Source organism: Lynx rufus, unplaced genomic scaffold, assembly GCF_022079265.1.
Source record: "Lynx rufus isolate CCGP_SWC_20201006 ecotype Redwood Valley unplaced genomic scaffold, mLynRuf1.p SCAF_4, whole genome shotgun sequence".
In the NCBI taxonomy this organism is placed as follows: Eukaryota; Metazoa; Chordata; class Mammalia; order Carnivora; family Felidae; genus Lynx; species Lynx rufus.
This window is the reverse complement of record NW_025814856.1, coordinates 96,540,322-96,557,539: the sequence shown is the minus strand read 5'-3', so window position 1 is coordinate 96,557,539 and position 17,218 is coordinate 96,540,322. Positions and strand designations below refer to the sequence as shown.

At 36.6% G+C, this 17,218-nt stretch overlaps 1 protein-coding gene across 2 annotated transcripts in view; it reads left to right on the top strand.

The window, feature by feature from the left end:
* Window positions 1–17,218, top strand: part of PEX1 (peroxisomal biogenesis factor 1) — a 47,564-nt gene that overhangs the window by 15,919 nt on the left and 14,427 nt on the right. For both annotated transcript variants that reach the window (XM_047096026.1, XM_047096027.1), the window contains exons 9-15: window positions 149–231; window positions 1,319–1,451; window positions 7,387–7,483; window positions 9,177–9,347; window positions 10,771–10,925; window positions 16,082–16,271; window positions 16,475–16,641. In XM_047096026.1, the coding sequence (XP_046951982.1) occupies window positions 149–231; window positions 1,319–1,451; window positions 7,387–7,483; window positions 9,177–9,347; window positions 10,771–10,925; window positions 16,082–16,271; window positions 16,475–16,641 (996 nt within the window). The remainder of the gene's footprint in view (window positions 1–148; window positions 232–1,318; window positions 1,452–7,386; window positions 7,484–9,176; window positions 9,348–10,770; window positions 10,926–16,081; window positions 16,272–16,474; window positions 16,642–17,218) is intronic.

Genomic DNA, 17,218 nt, shown 5'->3' with positions numbered 1-17,218 from the left:
TCAAGGCTAATTTGAATAATGATCTTGCATGCACAATGTATTTTCTTGGTGGTGTAACAAAATCAGTAATCAGTTTCCTAGGACCCAAGAAAAACAGGCCACAGATATAACTTTGAAATGTAAAATTGATTTTTCCTTGCTACTGTAGGTCCTTCTAGATCCTATGGTAAAAGAAGAAAACAGTGAGGAAATTGACTTTATTCTTCCTTTTTTAAAGCTGAACTGCTTGGGGTAAGAAGTTATGGCCAAACTAATATGTTTACAGACATGTTTGACATTATCTCTGGCAGGGTTTTTATATGTAAATATTAAAGTAGATGTTAATGTCATTGAATAATCTCAGTAATGCATTAGTAGATATTTTTTCAAGGATTGTTTCTGTTTTCACACCTAGCTTAGTAATTTGCCTTGTCTTCTTAGGTAACTACATAAAAGTCTGAAGCTTATTAGAAATTTTACTTCAAGATTTGATTTGTGAGAAGGAAACAACTGATTATGACCCAGATTATATGTGCTCGAATAAAACAATTAATTCTTAAGAGTTAATACATTTACTTTAAAAGTTAATCTAAAAACATTATTTGAATGTTTAAAAATATTTCAAATTAAGTTATTCCTTCAGCTATTTTATTAATGTACTAATTGGGATTATTTGTGTTTTCCTTAACTTTTAAGACAAGTCTGAAAAGAACCTCCTCTTAACTTATCTCTTAGGAAATATGAGACTCTCGTATAAACATTATATCTCAGAATTCCTCACAGAAACCTTTAGTGTATAGTATAATCTGTAAATGTTTTAATAAAAGGACTAAACCATAAAGTAACAATGTTTATAGCATAATGCTCATGTAGAAAGTAAAATCTCTTCAGCTCAGATTCTGATTTTCAGAATTTATATTATCAGAAATAAAGTGGTAGAGTCAGGAAGTAGGTTGAAGTTCATGCTTGTAGAATCTACAAATTGAAACCGGATTTCAAAGCTTAATTTAAGAGGAAATAAGTCTTCAATTCTTTTAACACTTCAAATGCTCTCATTTATGATTTGTTGTTTGTGTCTGTTAAGACAAATTCCTTGAGATGTCCTGTTAAGACAAAACTTTTAGTTACTGTACATGTTTGAAAGTAATAAAACTAATTTTAAAAGTTGTGACTCAGATTTGGCATTAATTCAATATGCTCTGAACTAAGGGAAACTTTCTAACATTTTACTCTTTTAAAAATCATTAATTAGCCTGGAAAGGAAAGTTTCAGAATTTTTTACAGCTGGATTTTATCCTGCTTCAGCGTTTTATCATGCAATAATGTATATATTTTGCAGAGGAGTGAATTCTTTAGGTGTGTCTTCCATGGAACACATCACTCACAGCCTCCTGGGGCGCCCTTTGTCTCGGCAGCTGATGTCCCTTGTAGCGGGACTTAGGAATGGAGCCCTTTTATTCACAGGAGGAAAGGTATGTAGTTAAAATGTGCCCATTTCACTAATAACTAATTTTATTTTTTTCTTTGAGTTTTGATCATCTGTTATATAGAGTTATTAATACAAGATATAGGAAGTGGTGATTTAGAAAGTGGTGATGAATAAAATGAATAAGGTGTCATGCTCACTGCCTTTTTTATGTATCATTTGATACAATTGTATGATTTTTCTTTTTTAGGGTGTTGATAGGGTTGATTTTTTTTCACATGTTGAACCAGCCTTGCATGTATGTAATAAATCTCACTTGGTCGTGGTGTATTTTCTTTGTATACATTGCTGAGTTCTGTTTGCTAAAAATCCTTTTTTTTTTTAATGTTTTAAAAAAATTTATTTAATCTCCATACCCGACATGGGGCTCAAACTCACAACTGAGATCAAGAGTCTCTTCTGACTGAGCCAGCTAGGCACCCCATTATTTGCTAATATTTCTGTTGAGGATTTTTGCATCTAAATTCATGAGCAACAGCCATTGTTAATTATATGACTTTAGCTCAGGTCATGATCTCTCAGTCCCTGGGTTTGAGCCCCGTGTCCAGATCTGTGCTGACAGTTCAGAACCTGGAGCCTGCTTCGAATTCTTTGTCTCCCTTTCTTTCTGCCCCTTCCCCGCTCACACTCTTTCTTTTTTTTTTTTTTTTTTTCCACACTCTTTCTCTCTCAAAAATATATAAACATTAAAAAAATTGTTTTAATTCATGAGCAATATTAGCCTATAGTTTTCTGGTTTTGTACCACTTTTGTGTGGTGTTGCTATTAGGGTAATACTGGCCTCATAAAATGAGTTGAGAAGTGTTCTTTCCTGTTCTGTTTTCTAGAAGAGAGCATATACAGTTGGTATTCATTCTTCCTTAAATGTTTAGTAAAATCTCCAGTGAAACCATCTGGGTGTTGAGATTTTTGTCACCTTTGACTTTTTTTTTTTTTTTAATGTTTATTTATTTTTGAGAGTGTGAGCGGAGGAGGGACAGAGAGGGAGACACAGAATCCAAAGCAGGCTCCAGTCTCCAGGCTGTCAGCACAGAGCCTGGTGTGAGGCCCTGACTCATAAACCATGAGATCATGACATGAGACATGTTGGACACTTAACTGACTGAGCCACAGAGGCGCCCCGACCTTTAACTTTAAAAAAAAATTTTTTTATGTTTATTCATTTTTGAAAGACAGAGAGACATCGGGGCGCCTGGGTGGCGCAGTCGGTTAAGCGTCCGACTTCAGCCAGGTCACGATGTCGCGGTCCGCGAGTTCGAGCCCCGCGTCAGGCTCTGGGCTGACGGCTCGGAGCCTGGAGCCTGTTTCCGATTCTGTGTCTCCCTCTCTCTCTGCCCCTCCCCCGTTCATGCTCTGTCTCCCTCTGTCCCAAAAATAAATAAACGTTGGAAAAAAAAAATTTAAAAAAAAAAAAAAAAAAAAAAGAAAGACAGAGAGACACAGAGCACAAGCATGGGTGGGGCGGAGAGAGAGGGGGACACAGAATCTGAAGCAGGCTCCAGACTCTGAGCTGTCAGCACAGAGCCTGATGTGGGGCCCGAACTCATGAACCGTGAGATCATGACCTGAGCCGAAGTCAGACACTCAACTGACTGAGCCACCCAGCTGCCCCAGGACCTTTGACTTCTTAATTATAAATTAAATTTCCTTAATTGTCTTATTTCACCATGGCAGACATTTGGTAGTTTGTAATTTTCAAGGAATTGGTCCATTTCTTCTAAGTTGTCAAATTTATGAGCATAAAGTTGTTTGTAGTATTCCTTTCATTATCCTTTGAATGGCTGTGGAATCTACTATGGTGTTCCATTTCCTGATTTTGGTGTTTTGTGTCTTTTCTCTTCTTAATCTTCATCAGTTTTGCTAGAGTTTCCCTGCCCTTTTTTTTTTTTTTTTAACTTTTTTTTTTTTTTTTTTAACGCTTATTTATTTTTGAGACAGAGAGAGACAGAGCATGAATGGGGGAGGGTCAGAGAGAGGGAGACACAGAATCTGAAATAGGCTCCAGGCTCTGAGCTGTCAGCACAGAGCCCGACGCGGGGCTCGAACTCACGGGCCGCGAGATCATGACCTGAGCCGAAGTCGGCTGCTTAACCGACTGAGCCACCCAGGCGCCCCTCCCTGCCCTTTTAAAGGGCTTACAGTTTTATTCTTTACCAGTGCAAAATTGTTTTCAGAGGTACAGTGTGGTCTCTGTGAATCTTTGTTCTTTTATTCAATTCAAAATTTTAAGACTTTTTCATTTCGATTCACTTTTAACTTCAGTAAAATAACTCTTTTTCCTGTTACTAGTTCAGTTGCTTTCTTCTGATTCTTACTTAAAATGTAACAGCTACTCCAAGGGTGCCTGGCTGGCTCATCAGTAGAACATGTGACTCCTGATCTTGGGGTTGTGAGTTCAAGCCCCACACTGGGTGTAGAGATTACTTAAAAATAAAATTTTAAAAAATACATATTTTTATATACATATCTATATGCAGCAAAAAATATATATGTGTGTGTGCATGTGTGTGTGTGTGTGTGTGTGTATATGTATATATACACATACATGTATATATACATAGTTATGTGCAACTACACCAATAACCCTAGTATTCCCTTTAGGAAACCAGAAAAAAAGAGCAAATTAAGTCCAGTGTAAGGAGAAGAAAAGAAATAAGAATTAGAGCATAAATCAGTGAATTAAAGACAGGAAATCAACAGAGAAAAATCAGTGAAACCAAAGCTGCTTCTTTGAAAAGATCAATAAAATTGATAAGCCTTTAGCCAGTCTAAGAAAAAAAAAGAAGACACAAATTACTAATACCAGAAATGAAAGAGGGAACATCACTACAGATCCCATAAACATTAAAAGGATAATAAAGTCGTAATAGTAATAGACAACTCTATGCCCACAAATTTGATAACCATCTTAGATGAATGGACCAATTCTTTGAAAGACACAAGTTCCCAAAACTTGCACAAGAAGTGTACAATATAAAAAGGCCTATAAGGAAGATATTATACCAGTTTTCTACAATCTCTTTCAGAGGATAGAAGCAGAAGGAATGCTTCCTAAGTCACCCTGTGAGTCCAGCATTACCTTAATACCAAAACCAGACAAAGACGTTAAAAGAAAACTGCAGACTGATAACCTCTCACGAACATAGATACAAAAATCCTCAACAAAATATTAGCAAATCAAATCAACCAATGTGTATAAAGAATTGTATACCATGATCAAGTGGAGATTTATCTCAGGTATGCAAGCTGGTGAAATATAGGAACTATTCTATGTGGTTTCTAGGTTTCTGTGTCACATTTCAAAATGCATCATCATTTTATATTTATTTTGAAAAAGCAATATCGTATTGACTCAGAAATCAGACTTCTCCATCTCACCTAGGGGTATCATGGGTAATATGAAGAACAAGCAGAAGACCTGGATTTGAGTCCCACCTCTGTCATGTACTTTCTGACTATGACCACAGGCAGTTTTGTGGTTTCTTAATCTGCCTTCTTAGGGTAAACCTCACTTAAGGGGAATAATATATGGAAAAACACTTTGTAAACTCAAAAGTGCTATACAAGTGTGATTTACTTTGTGAGGAGAAAGCCCTCAAACTAAGCAAAGTATGATAGATGGGACCTGTACCCCAGCACCCTTAATTTCTTTATTTTTTGGAGCCCGTTGACTTTAAATGTAAATACAATTCTGTAAGGTGTAAGTGTGGTAGTATTTGTTGAGTGGCTGCTAAATTTCAGATTTTGTATAACAAGCTTGGCTGTTTTTCCAGTCCACAGTGCTGAAAAACAAAATGTTAGAACTGGTGCAGGGCTGTTAAAGCTAGACAAAACAGCAAGGGTAGGAAATAATACTAGATCGAGGGAAAAAACCTATATTAAAAGAACTGTAAAAACCTGCCAACATTCAGCTTTTCTAGGGGGCACTATAGCAACGGTCAGCAAAAATTTTTTTTTAAATGTTTGTTTATTTTTGAGAGACAGAGAGGGACAGAGTGTGAGCAGGGGAGGGGCAGAGAGAGAAAGAGAAAGACACAGAATCTGAAGAGGCTCCAGGCCCCGAGCCGTCAGCACAGAGCCCTATGTGGGGCTCGAACTCACAAGCGGCGAGATCATGACCTGAGCTGAAGTCGGACGCTCAACCGACTGAGCCACCCAGGGGCCCGGGTCAGCAAAATTTTAAATACGTGTGTGTACCTTTTGATACAGTAATTCTGCTTCTAGAAATTTATTCTAAAGGTGTAATCTGACAAATAAGTTAACACATATATGGATATTTATTTTAGCTTTATTTATAATAGTTAAAAATTAGAAACATTAGTATACATTAGGAAGGGGCTTATTAAACGTGTTATGTGCAGTATGTCCCACAGTGGTGGTGTGCTGGGGAGCCGAAGCAGCTCCATAATTGTGGATAAAGAGGACAGTGATTTATCATGAACCCATATAAATACTGTAATCCCATCTTTACAAATTTACTTAAATGTGTATGAGGTGTCTGGAAGGGTGATACCTCAGAACAATGGACTGTGGTTACTTCTGTGAGGTGGTAAGATTACAGAAAATTTTTTACGTTTCTCTTATACTAAGTGTTTACAGTTCCTTTGTATGCTTCACATGTTAATTTATAAACCAGGAAAAAAATAAAGCTTTTACTTGAAAAAAAGAAGTACACATTGGATCAAACTCTATATAGTCTAGAGTCACTTAATAAAAAAGTAAATAGTTCTGCCCACTTTAATAGTGTCTGAGGGCTACATAGTACACTAAGGTCACAGTAATACTGTATATCACCAAGAAACTGTAAATTAAAATTGCAGTTAATTTAAGATAACAAGGAAGTGGGTAATAATTTTTTTTTCACTGAAAATAGTTGAAATTAAATGGGATTAGGTTTCATTTCTCTAGAAAGATTATTTAATGTTTACATTATTCCCTTCTAGTAACAAATAATGAAGCATTGACTGTTTTTAAAGGTAAAAGATTTAAATATCAGTGATTTAAAAAATTGTAAAAACAAATGTTTATTTTCTGTCTGTGCGGTGTAATGAACATAGGACACATCCAGCTTTTAACAGGTTAAAAGAAAAGATATATTTTGGTGATATCTGCATATCTTCCCCAGCAACTAGACCTGGTGTATTTTTTTTTAACTTTCTCAAAGCAATTGATTATTTTTAGTATTAGTACCAATTAAGGTTGAAGTTGGGGTGGGAAACGTACCTTTTTGGGGGGTTTATATTCCTGAGATTGGGTTGTCATCTGTTAACCTTGCCTGTGTTTATATACCACTTGAGTCATTCTATTAGAGCTGGGAAGCTAGAGCCTTCTGGGTTTTTTTTGCAAAATATTACATATTTTTCTTTGCTAGACTTGTATACATGTTTAGGAAATCATTCTTTCCCACTTAATCCTGGAGTGCTCTTAAAACTTCCTGAGTCTCTGGGGCGCCTGGGTGGCTCAGTCGGTTAAGCGTCCAACTTCGGCTCAGGTCATGATCTCGCAGCCCGTGAGTTCGAGCCCCGCGTCGGGCTCTGTGCTGACAGCTCAGAGCCTGGAGCCTGTTTCGGATTCTGTGTCTCCCTCTCTCTGACCCTCCCCTGTTCATGCTCTTCTGTCTCTCCCTGTCTCAAAAATAAATAAAATGTTAAAAAAAAAAATTTAAAACCTCCTGAGTCTAGAGTTTCAGTCCTTCCTGTTAGTTTACTTTATGCTAAATGTCACGCACCATAATGTGATCCTAGAACTCCAGGCAGGTGGGTTTTCTTTTTTTCTTTTTTACCCCCAGCTTTATTGAGTTAGAATTGACATAGAATGTTGTGTAGTGTATACTTGATTGGTGAGGCTGAGTCTTGGTTGCCACAGTAACAGAAGCTATTTCTGTGATTGAATATATTGCTTATGAAGCAATTATTTTCTAGGGCAGTGGAAAATCAACTTTAGCCAAGGCAGTCTGTAAAGAAGCATTTGACATATTGGATGCCCATGTGGAGATAGTGGACTGTAAAACTTTACGAGGTATGAATATGGTAACACTCTACATAAATCCCTTTTTTGCTAGAAAGGCAGAAATGTTATTTCATGCTGTTAATCTAGTAAGTACAAATATCTAATCTTCCCTTATCTTTTCTGTTAGTTGTTGAAATTCCTTAGAAAAAAAATTTTTTTCCTTTGGAAAGAGAGCATGAGCTGGGAGGAGAAGAGGGAGAGAGAAAGAATCTTAAGTAGGCTCCACACCCAGCACAGAGCCTGATGTGGGACTCAGTCTCAGAGATCATGACCGGAGCCAAAATCAAGAATCAGACGCTTAACCGACTGCGCCACCCAGGTGCCCCAATTCCTTAGAAATTTTAAATCTTTCGCTTTCTAATATTTTCAGCAAAATTTTCTAAACTCTCTATACTTGATGGAGACCCCCCTCCCTTTTATTTTCTTAGCCAAAACTCTTTGTAGACTATATTCCTGGAAATGCCAATTTAGACCATTCTGAAAAAGTTTGTATTTAGGATATACTCTAATGGGTGTAAATATTCCTAAATTGCTAGGGAAACTCGGCTGTGGACAGTGAAGAGGAGAATTACAATTTACCATATATATACTTTTGTACTTTTAAAAATCTTTAATGCTTATGTTATCATCTATTTGATCAAAAAACAAGATTGAAAAGATTTTATTTTGAGTAACCTTTTTTTTTCCCCCTTGGCTACCTCTTCCTTGTCATCCCAACCAGTCCATGCTCTGTGTGTGTATGTGTGTGTGTGTGTTTTATGTCTACCATATGGTAAGAAACTAAGGAATAGCCTTCAAAAACTGATTAATTCATATGCTGTAAAGGTGGTTTTAGAGATACTGTCCATCTCTCAGAGTCATGCTTGAACTTCATGTAAATTTTTGTTTTATTTTTTATATTTATATTTTTTTTAATAATTTTTTTTTTTAAAGTCTGAGATAGTGTATGTGCATGAGTGAGTGTGCTAGTGGGGAAAGGGCAGAGAGAGAGAGAGAGAGAGAGAGAGGGAGGGAGAGAGAATCTCAAGCAGGCTCCATGCCATCAGCACAGAGCCTGATGTGGGGCTTGATCCCACGAATGATGAGATCATGACCTGAGCTGAAATCAGGAGTCAAATGCTTAACCAAAATAGCCACCCAAGAACCTCCAAAATTTTGTTTTTGACCTAAGTCAAAGTAACAGTAAGTAACAGAAATTCTTTACATTGGCTTATGAATGTGTATGTTTTCTATTCTTTGAAAATTAAAACTTGGTAATTCACCAGGAAGTTTGAAGCCAAATGTATGATTCAAATATAACAACTCTGGGATCTCTAGATACTTACATTTGTGTTTGATTTTATTTGAATCTTGATCCCCTAGTCTTTCATTTATGTTTTTCCATATCCTGCTTTTATTTTGCTATTTTTTAAGATAGTAATTTTTTATACTGTCTAAAATTTTCTGTGGAATGAATCCAGGTAAAAATAACATGCATAGTATCATATTCCTTTTTTCAGCTTTATAAAATTCAGCACTTTACTGGTCCTTTGAGGTTCTGTTAATTAAACCACGTTAATGATCAAAGTTTAGTGATTGGTATATTAACAAAATATGGATCAAATTTTCATGGTTAAATCAATATTGAGTGTTTCTAATGCTCTGAAAAGGGCAACCTATACTTACCAGCCCTGAAATAACATTTCATATCTTGCATATTAAGGAAAAAGGCTTGAACACATACAAAAAACCCTGGAGCTGGCTTTCTCAGAGGCAACATGGAGGCAGCCTTCTGTGGTTCTGCTGGACGACCTTGACCTCATTGTTGGCCTGCCTGCTCTCCCAGAACATGAGCATAGCCCTGAGGCTGTGCAGAGCCAGAGGCTTGCACATGGTAATGGTAACACATCCACTCGTGGCCATGGGCCTTTTTCTTTGGTTAGACAGTTTTAGTCTTAATGTTAAATCTGCTGTCTTCAGAAAACAGATATATGTTATATTGCTTTTGTGGCCTCTGTATTAGCAAAATTGGTAAATAAGAGCCATGTGAAAATTCTACAACCTTGTGATTAGTCTGTTGGGGCCTTTCATTCTCATATACTTATTAGAAATTGCTTAAGTATACAGATTTACTCTGTTCATTTGAAAAATATTTCTATAATGCTTATGCAGAGTCTCTATTCTTAAAATCTAGGAGAGGGAAGAAAAGGAAACCATTTTAGTACAGAATACTGATAGTAATAATGACAGCTACCATGTGCTGAGTGCCTTTTCTGGGCTAGGGATTGTTTTGTACTCTACAGGTAAATATTCTGCTTTTACAGGTGAGTAAATGGAAATTCAGAGGTTAGGTAACTGACCAGGGTGGCATAAGTAGGAGGTGGTAGGCTGTGCTCTGCTGGAAGTGTGCACAGGGCACTGTAGGAACATGCACCCTCAACCGGGACTGGGAAGGGGTGGGTAAGGAGCTATCAGAGAAGGCTTTTGGAGCGAGTTAACAACTGAGATTAATGCAATTTTGATGGAGAAGTATAAATTAGCATTAAGTAGCTTCATGCTAATAAAGAAGCACAGGAAGCGTGATCCATAGGCAAAGATACAGAGGTACAAGAAATCGTGGTATGTTAGGGAATACGTGGCTGGAGCTTAGAATTCATGGAGAGCTCAGGTTGGCTGCTGGAGGATTTGGTAGCATTCCGCTGCCTCAAAGTTCTTGAGATCTGGAATTGATAGAAAATGCAACCACAGTGCCTTGGTTATTGCAAATAGTGTTAACCACACAGTTTGAATCCTGTAGCATCTGTGAAACTTACTAGAGTAGTGTTTAATGGAATGCTGCAGATTTCTAGGTCACGATTCCTACACATTGTTAATGCTTGTTTCAGTTCTGACAAAGAACTGGCCGTAGAAAGAGATTGTTTAGAAAGTCATAGGAATGGGAACTGTATTTTGCCCAATCAACAGAACACAATATTGGAAATTTATCTTCCTTCTATATTTCAGAGACTCCTGTTTGTTTACTTTCTGAGATCCAGAAGTAAGGAACCTCCTAGGCATTGTTTTGAGCTTACAAATCGAGTTTATGGTACCTGCTAGGCCTCCGTTAGATTGGTTAGAGTGTGGCAGATATTAGGTCCTCAATAGATAAATCAATGAATGAGTGGCAGATGTAATATTTAAAAGGTATGAAGGATCCATACTCTTTGTACTCCACCTTAAAGCTCGACTTTAGGTTATCATTATTTTTAGTGATTTTATAATTTTTATATGTCATGTTTATATTTACTGAGCTTCTAAACTATATTGCTTAATTGTAGCTTTGAATGATGCAATGAAAGAGTTTATTTCCATGGGAAGTTTGGTAGCACTGGTTGCCACAAGCCAGTCTCAACATTCACTGCAACCTCTGCTCGTCTCGGCTCAAGGAATTCACATATTTCAGTGTGTCCAACATATTCAGCCTCCTGATCAGGTAACATACGACTTGTGAAAATTGCTGAAATATATCCCTCTTTATATAAACCTTTTTTCAGTTTTATTAATGATTTATGTCTTTAAACTTATGGTTAAGGATATTTAAAAGGTGACATTTGGGGGGAGGGCTCAAAAAAAAGGTGACATTTGGTGCATGTTGTGCTTAGATGCACAGTTTCCATTTATAACCATCTGAAATGTTACGATGTACTTTCCAAGGCTTTTTTGAAAGCATTTCTTCTTCTTCTTAAAGTTTTCTTATTCCATTTAAAAGGAAACAAAAACCCTAAAAATTCTGAACTGCTTCATTTCCCATTGGTGAAATCTGTAAATACATCGTGGAAATTAGAATTTTTTCAGTTTATTCAGATATAATTGACAAATAAGTTTGTATATATTTTAAGTGTACCATACGATTTATACATTGTGAAATAATTTACCACAATCAAGTTAATTGAACACATCCATCACCTTACATAATTACCTTTTTTTCTTTTTAATAAGAAAGAGCATTTAGTGAGAAATGTGTATCAGTTTGTATATGTGTGTGTGTATATGTGTGTGTATGTACATTATATATATATAATGTATGTATATATAATATATATACGTATATATATATATATAATGTATGTATATATAATATATATACGTATATATATATAATGTATGTATATATAATATATATACATATATATATATATATATATATATATAATACCCCCCCGTCATCATGATAAGTCTACTCTTTAATCCCCTTCACCTATTTTACCCATGCTCCCACCCACCTCCCTTCTGGTAACCATCAGTTTGTTCTCTGCAGTTAAGAGTTTCCTGATTTGTCCCTTTTTTTTTTTCCTTTTCCTTTGCTCACTTGCTTTGTTTCTTAAATTCTGTGTATGAGTGAAGTCATATTTATCTTTCTCTGACTTATTTCACTTAACATTATACTGTGGTTCTAGGCATGTCATTGCAAATAAAAAGATCTCATTCTTTCTTATGACTGAATACTCCATTGTATGTATATACCACACCTTATCTATTCATCTGTCATTGGACACTTGGGCTACTTTCATAGTTTGGCTTTTGTAAATAATGCTACAATGAACATAGGGGTGCATGTATCCCTTTGAATTAGTGTTTTTGTATTTTTTTGGTAAATACCCAGTAGTGTGATCACTGGATTGTAGGGTAGTTCTATTTTTAATTTTTGGGGGAACCTCTATGCTTTCCACAATGGCTGCACCAGTTTGCATTCCCACCAAAAGTGCAAGAGGGTTCCACTTTCTCCACATCCTCGCCAACATTTGTTGTTTCTTGAGTTTTTGATTTTAGCCATTCTGGCGAGTGTCAGGTGATATCTCACTGTAGTTGTGATTTGCATTTCCCTGATGATGAGTGATGTTGAGCATCTTTTTATGTGTCTGTTGGCTATCTGGATGTCTTCTTTGGAAAAATGTCTCTTCATGTCTTCTACCCATTCTTAATTGGATTATTTGGTTTTTGGGTATTGAGTTTTATCAGTTCTTTATGTATTTTGGATACTAAGCCTTTATCAAATGTGTCATTTGAAAATATCTTCTATTCAGTAGGCTGCCTTTTAGTTTTGTTGATTGTTTCCTTCAATGTGCAGCAGCTTTTTATTTTGATGTAATCCCAGTAGTTCATTTTTGCCTCTATTTCCCTTGCCTCAGGAGTTACCTGTAGAAAAATGTTGCATTGGCTGATGTCAGAGAAATTACTGCCTGTGCCCTCTTTAAGGATTTTTTTTTCTTTAAGGATTTTTATGGTTCCAGGTCTCACATTTAAGTCTTTAATCCATTTTGAGTCTATTTTTGTAGATGGTGAAAGAAAGTGGTCCAGTTTCATTCTTTTGCATGTGGCTGTCCAGTTTTCCCAACACCATTTGTTGAAGAGACTGTCTTTTCCCCATTGTATATTTATTAATTGACCATATAATTGTGGTTTATTTCTGCGCTTTCTGTTCTGTTCCATTGATCTGTGTGTCTATTTTTATGCCAGTACCATACTGTTTTAATTACTACCACTTTGTAATATAACTTGAAGTCTGGAATTGTGACACCTGCAGTTTTGTTTTTCTTTTTCTTTTTTAAATTTTTTTTTTTCAACGTTTATTTATTTTTGGGACAGAGAGAGACAGAGCTTGAACGGGGGAGGGGCAGAGAGAGAGGGAGACACAGAATCGGAAACAGGCTCCAGGCTCCGAGCCATCAGCCCAGAGCCCGACGCGGGGCTCGAACTCACGGACCGCAAGATCGTGACCTGGCTGAAGTCGGACGCTTAACCGACTGCGCCACCCAGGCGCCCCTTGTTTTTCTTTTTCAAGATTGCTTTGGCTATTTGGGGTCTTTTCTGGTTCCATATAAATTTTAGGATTGTTCTAGTTCTGTGAAAAATGCTGGTATTATTTTGATTTAGGGATTTCATTAAATATATAGATTGCTTTGGGTAGTATAGACATTTTAACAATATCTGTTATTCTAACCTGTGAGTGTGAAATGTTTTCCCATTTCTTTGCATTGTCATGAATTTCTTTCATTAGTATTTTATGGTTTTCAGGTTACAGATCTTTCACCTCTTTGGTTAGGTTTATTACTAGATATCTTACTATTTTGGGTGTGGTTGTAAATAGGATTGTTTTCCTAATTTCACTTTCTGCTGTTTCATTATTAGTGTATAAGAATGCAACAGATTTCTATACATTGATTTTGTATCCTGCAACTTTACTGAATTCATTTCTTAGTTCTAATATTTTTTTGATGGGGTCTTTCTACATATGGTATCATGTCATCTGTATATGGTGAAAGTTTTATTTCATCTTTACCAAATTGGATATCTTTTATTTCTTTTTGTTGTCTGATTGCTGTGGCTAGGATTTCAGTATCATGTTGAATAAAAGTGGTGAGGGTAGACATGCTTGTATTATTCCTGACCTTAAGGGAAAAGCTTTCAGTTTTTCACCATTGAGTATGATGTTTACTATGGGATTTTCATATAAGGGCTTTATTATGTTGAAGTATGTTCCCTCTAGACCTACTTTGCAGAGGGTTTTTATCATGAATGGCTGTTGCACTTTGTCAAATGCTTTTTCTTCATCTATTGAAATGATCCTATGGTTTTTATCCTCTTTTATCCAAATAAATGTTTTTTAAAATTTGATTAAACATTGTTTCTTTACCAGCACCCTGATGCTTTTTTTTTTTTTTAAGTTTATTTATTTATTTTGAGAGAGAGAGACCACACAAACAGGGGAGGGGCAGAGAGAGAGAGAGGGAGACGGAGAATCTGAGTCTCTGCACTGTGAGCGCAGAGCTGGATGCAGGGCTCAAACTTAGGAACTCTGAGGTCATGACCTGAACTGAGATCAAGAGTCAGATGCTTAACTGATTGAGCCACCCAGGTGCCTCCTGATATTCCTTACCCACTATGATTTTAGCACTCATTTCTAATTTTTTGGTTTTTCCCTCACACCACCAAGCAATTCTCAGACACCAGATGGGTGTGCTACAATTCAACTCAATTCTGACACCATCTAGTCAAGATATCATCAGATTCCACAGGTTAAGTAAGAGCTGAGTCCTCTAAGACTGCTCTCCACTTCCAATGCCAATTCGAAGTCTAGCTTGTTACCTTTGCTTCTGACCAGCTGGCTATAAATCAGAGATTCCCCTGACCCACTCCTTGGCTTTGATTGATTTGCTAGAGTAGCTCATAGAACTCAGGAAACTAGTTTACTCAGTAGATTACTGGTTTATTACAGAGGCTATTAAAGGATACAAATCAATAGCCAGATGAAGAGATGCATAGGGTGAGGTTCTATTCTCACAAAGTTGCTTCTCTCCTTGTGAAGTTTAGGGCCTGGCATGGTGGCTTAAGTTTTTGTGGAGGTTTCATTACATAGGCACAATTGATTAAATCTTTGGCTGTTTGCAGTTAATTCAACCTCCAGTCTTGGAGGTTTCCCCTTCCTGGAACCAAAAGGTGGGACTGCAAGTTTCAACCCTCTATTTATGGTTGATTCCCTGGCCACCAGCCCCCCATCCTTAGGTGCTTTCTGAAAATCACCTCATTAACATAAACTCTGGTGTGTTGTGAATATCAAGACACTTTTATCACTCTTATCACTTAGGAAATTCTAAGGGTTTTAGGATATCTGTGCTAGAAACAGGACAGAGACCAAATATATGTTTCTTATTATGAATCACAATATCACAAGCACATATGGTCCATCGTCCCCTTTGGAGACTTCTGTTCATGATGGTTTTAGAGGCAGGGAGCTCAAAGAAGAATGTTCTAGGACTGACAAACACATTTTAACCTCCTCTTTAAATTTTTTTTTAAATGTTTATTTTAGAGAGAGAGAGAGAGAGTACGAGCAGCAGGGGGCAGAGAGAGAGAGAGAGAGAGAGGGAGAAACAGAATCGGAAGCAGGATCCAGTCTCTGAGCTGTCAGCACAGAGCCCGACGTGGGGCTTGTACCCATACACCTTGAGATCATGACCTGAGCCGAAGTCGGACGCTTATCCAACTGAGCCACCCAGGCGCCCCTTAACCTCCCCTTTAAAATTTTTATCCTAAATATTCAGGCCCTGTGCTAATTAACTGTTATTGAAAAAAGAAAGTGTTATACCTATTATTAAGCATAACACAATGGTAGTGGGATTGGTCATTGAATATCATTTTAGAAGTAAGTTTTATAGGAACAACAACAAAAGCCACTCTTGAACCAAATGTTACTAAAAAGGCTTCTTATTGGAGAAAGAAATAGCAATCGTTTATCAATGTGATTTTTTTTTGCAACTTTATTGAGGTATATTTGAAGACAACAAACTCAGTATTTAAAGTGTACAATTTGATCAGTTTTAACATGTATATACATTATATATTGTATATACACCACTTAATATGTATAGACCATAAAACCATCACCACAGTTAAGGTAGCAAACATTGCCATCACTCTCAAAAGTTTCCTGGTGCCCCTTTGCAATCCCTGCCCCCCCCCACTCAATCTGCAGACAACCACTGGTCTGCTTTCTGTCATCGTAGATTATTCAACCTGATTTTCAAAATATATGTACTAAAATTTACATTTGAGTAAAATTAGAAATTGAATTTTGTGTTTTTTCTTTAGGAGCAAAGATGTGAAATGCTACATAATGTAATAAAAAATAAACTGGGCTCTGATGTAAACAAGTTCACTAATCTTGACCTGCATTGTATAGCTAAACGAACTGAAGGGTTTGTGGCTAGAGATTTTACAATGCTTGTGGATCGAGCCATACATTTTCATCTCTCTCACCAGAGCATATCCACCAGAGAAGGTATGTGTTCTTATTCAAACCAAAATCTGTAATTGTTCCATTGCAGAGGAATGTTAACATCCATTAATGTAAGTATTAAATATATTCTATTTTAGTATATAAGCAGTTTAGTAGAAAATTGACATCTCCAGCTAAGATGGTAGCATGTTTTGAAGATTCATACACAGATGTGACTACCAAAAGTTGTGTTTATTTTTAAACAGAATTAGTTTTAACAACATTGGACTTCCAAAAGGCTCTCCAAGGATTTCTTCCTGCATCTCTGCGAAATGTCAACTTGCATAAACCTAGGGACCTGGGCTGGGATAAAATTGGTGGATTACATGAAGTTCGGCAGATACTCATGGATACTATCCAGTTACCAGCCAAGGTAACTTTTAAAAAAAAAGAAAAAAGAAAAAAAGAAAAAAATCAAGTATCCCAGAAGAATTACTGAATGGCTTTATGTGTTGACTTGCCTACTCTCAGTTTGATTAAAGAAAACTTTATTGAGTTATCAAATAAATGCCAACACTATTTTTGGCACTCTAATGGATTTTTTTAAGTATTTGGTAAAGTCCTTGTCTGTAAGAAACTTAGAAAGCTGGGATGATATTTACAGTAAATATATTTTGATGTGAATTTCACAATTATTGTGTTTTGCTTGAATCATTCAGATTGTACTAAAGCAAGATGAACTGTCAGCTGGGATTTGAACAAAAATGGGTAGAAATAAGCTGAAAGAGTCATCTAGGTCCACAGAACTGATGGAGTAAGCCAGATTTCCAGACTCTGGGTGTCAGTCCTGGAAAGATAGAGTTAGCAGGCAGCATAGACCAAGCAGGTGGCAGGATAAAGGGGGCAGAGGTAAATTGTTCAGAATCTAGGTGGTAGTGCATTTGAACCACAAGCCTGAGAAACGAGTATCATTGCATGAGATCAGGGATCCATGCAGAGAGATAAAGACA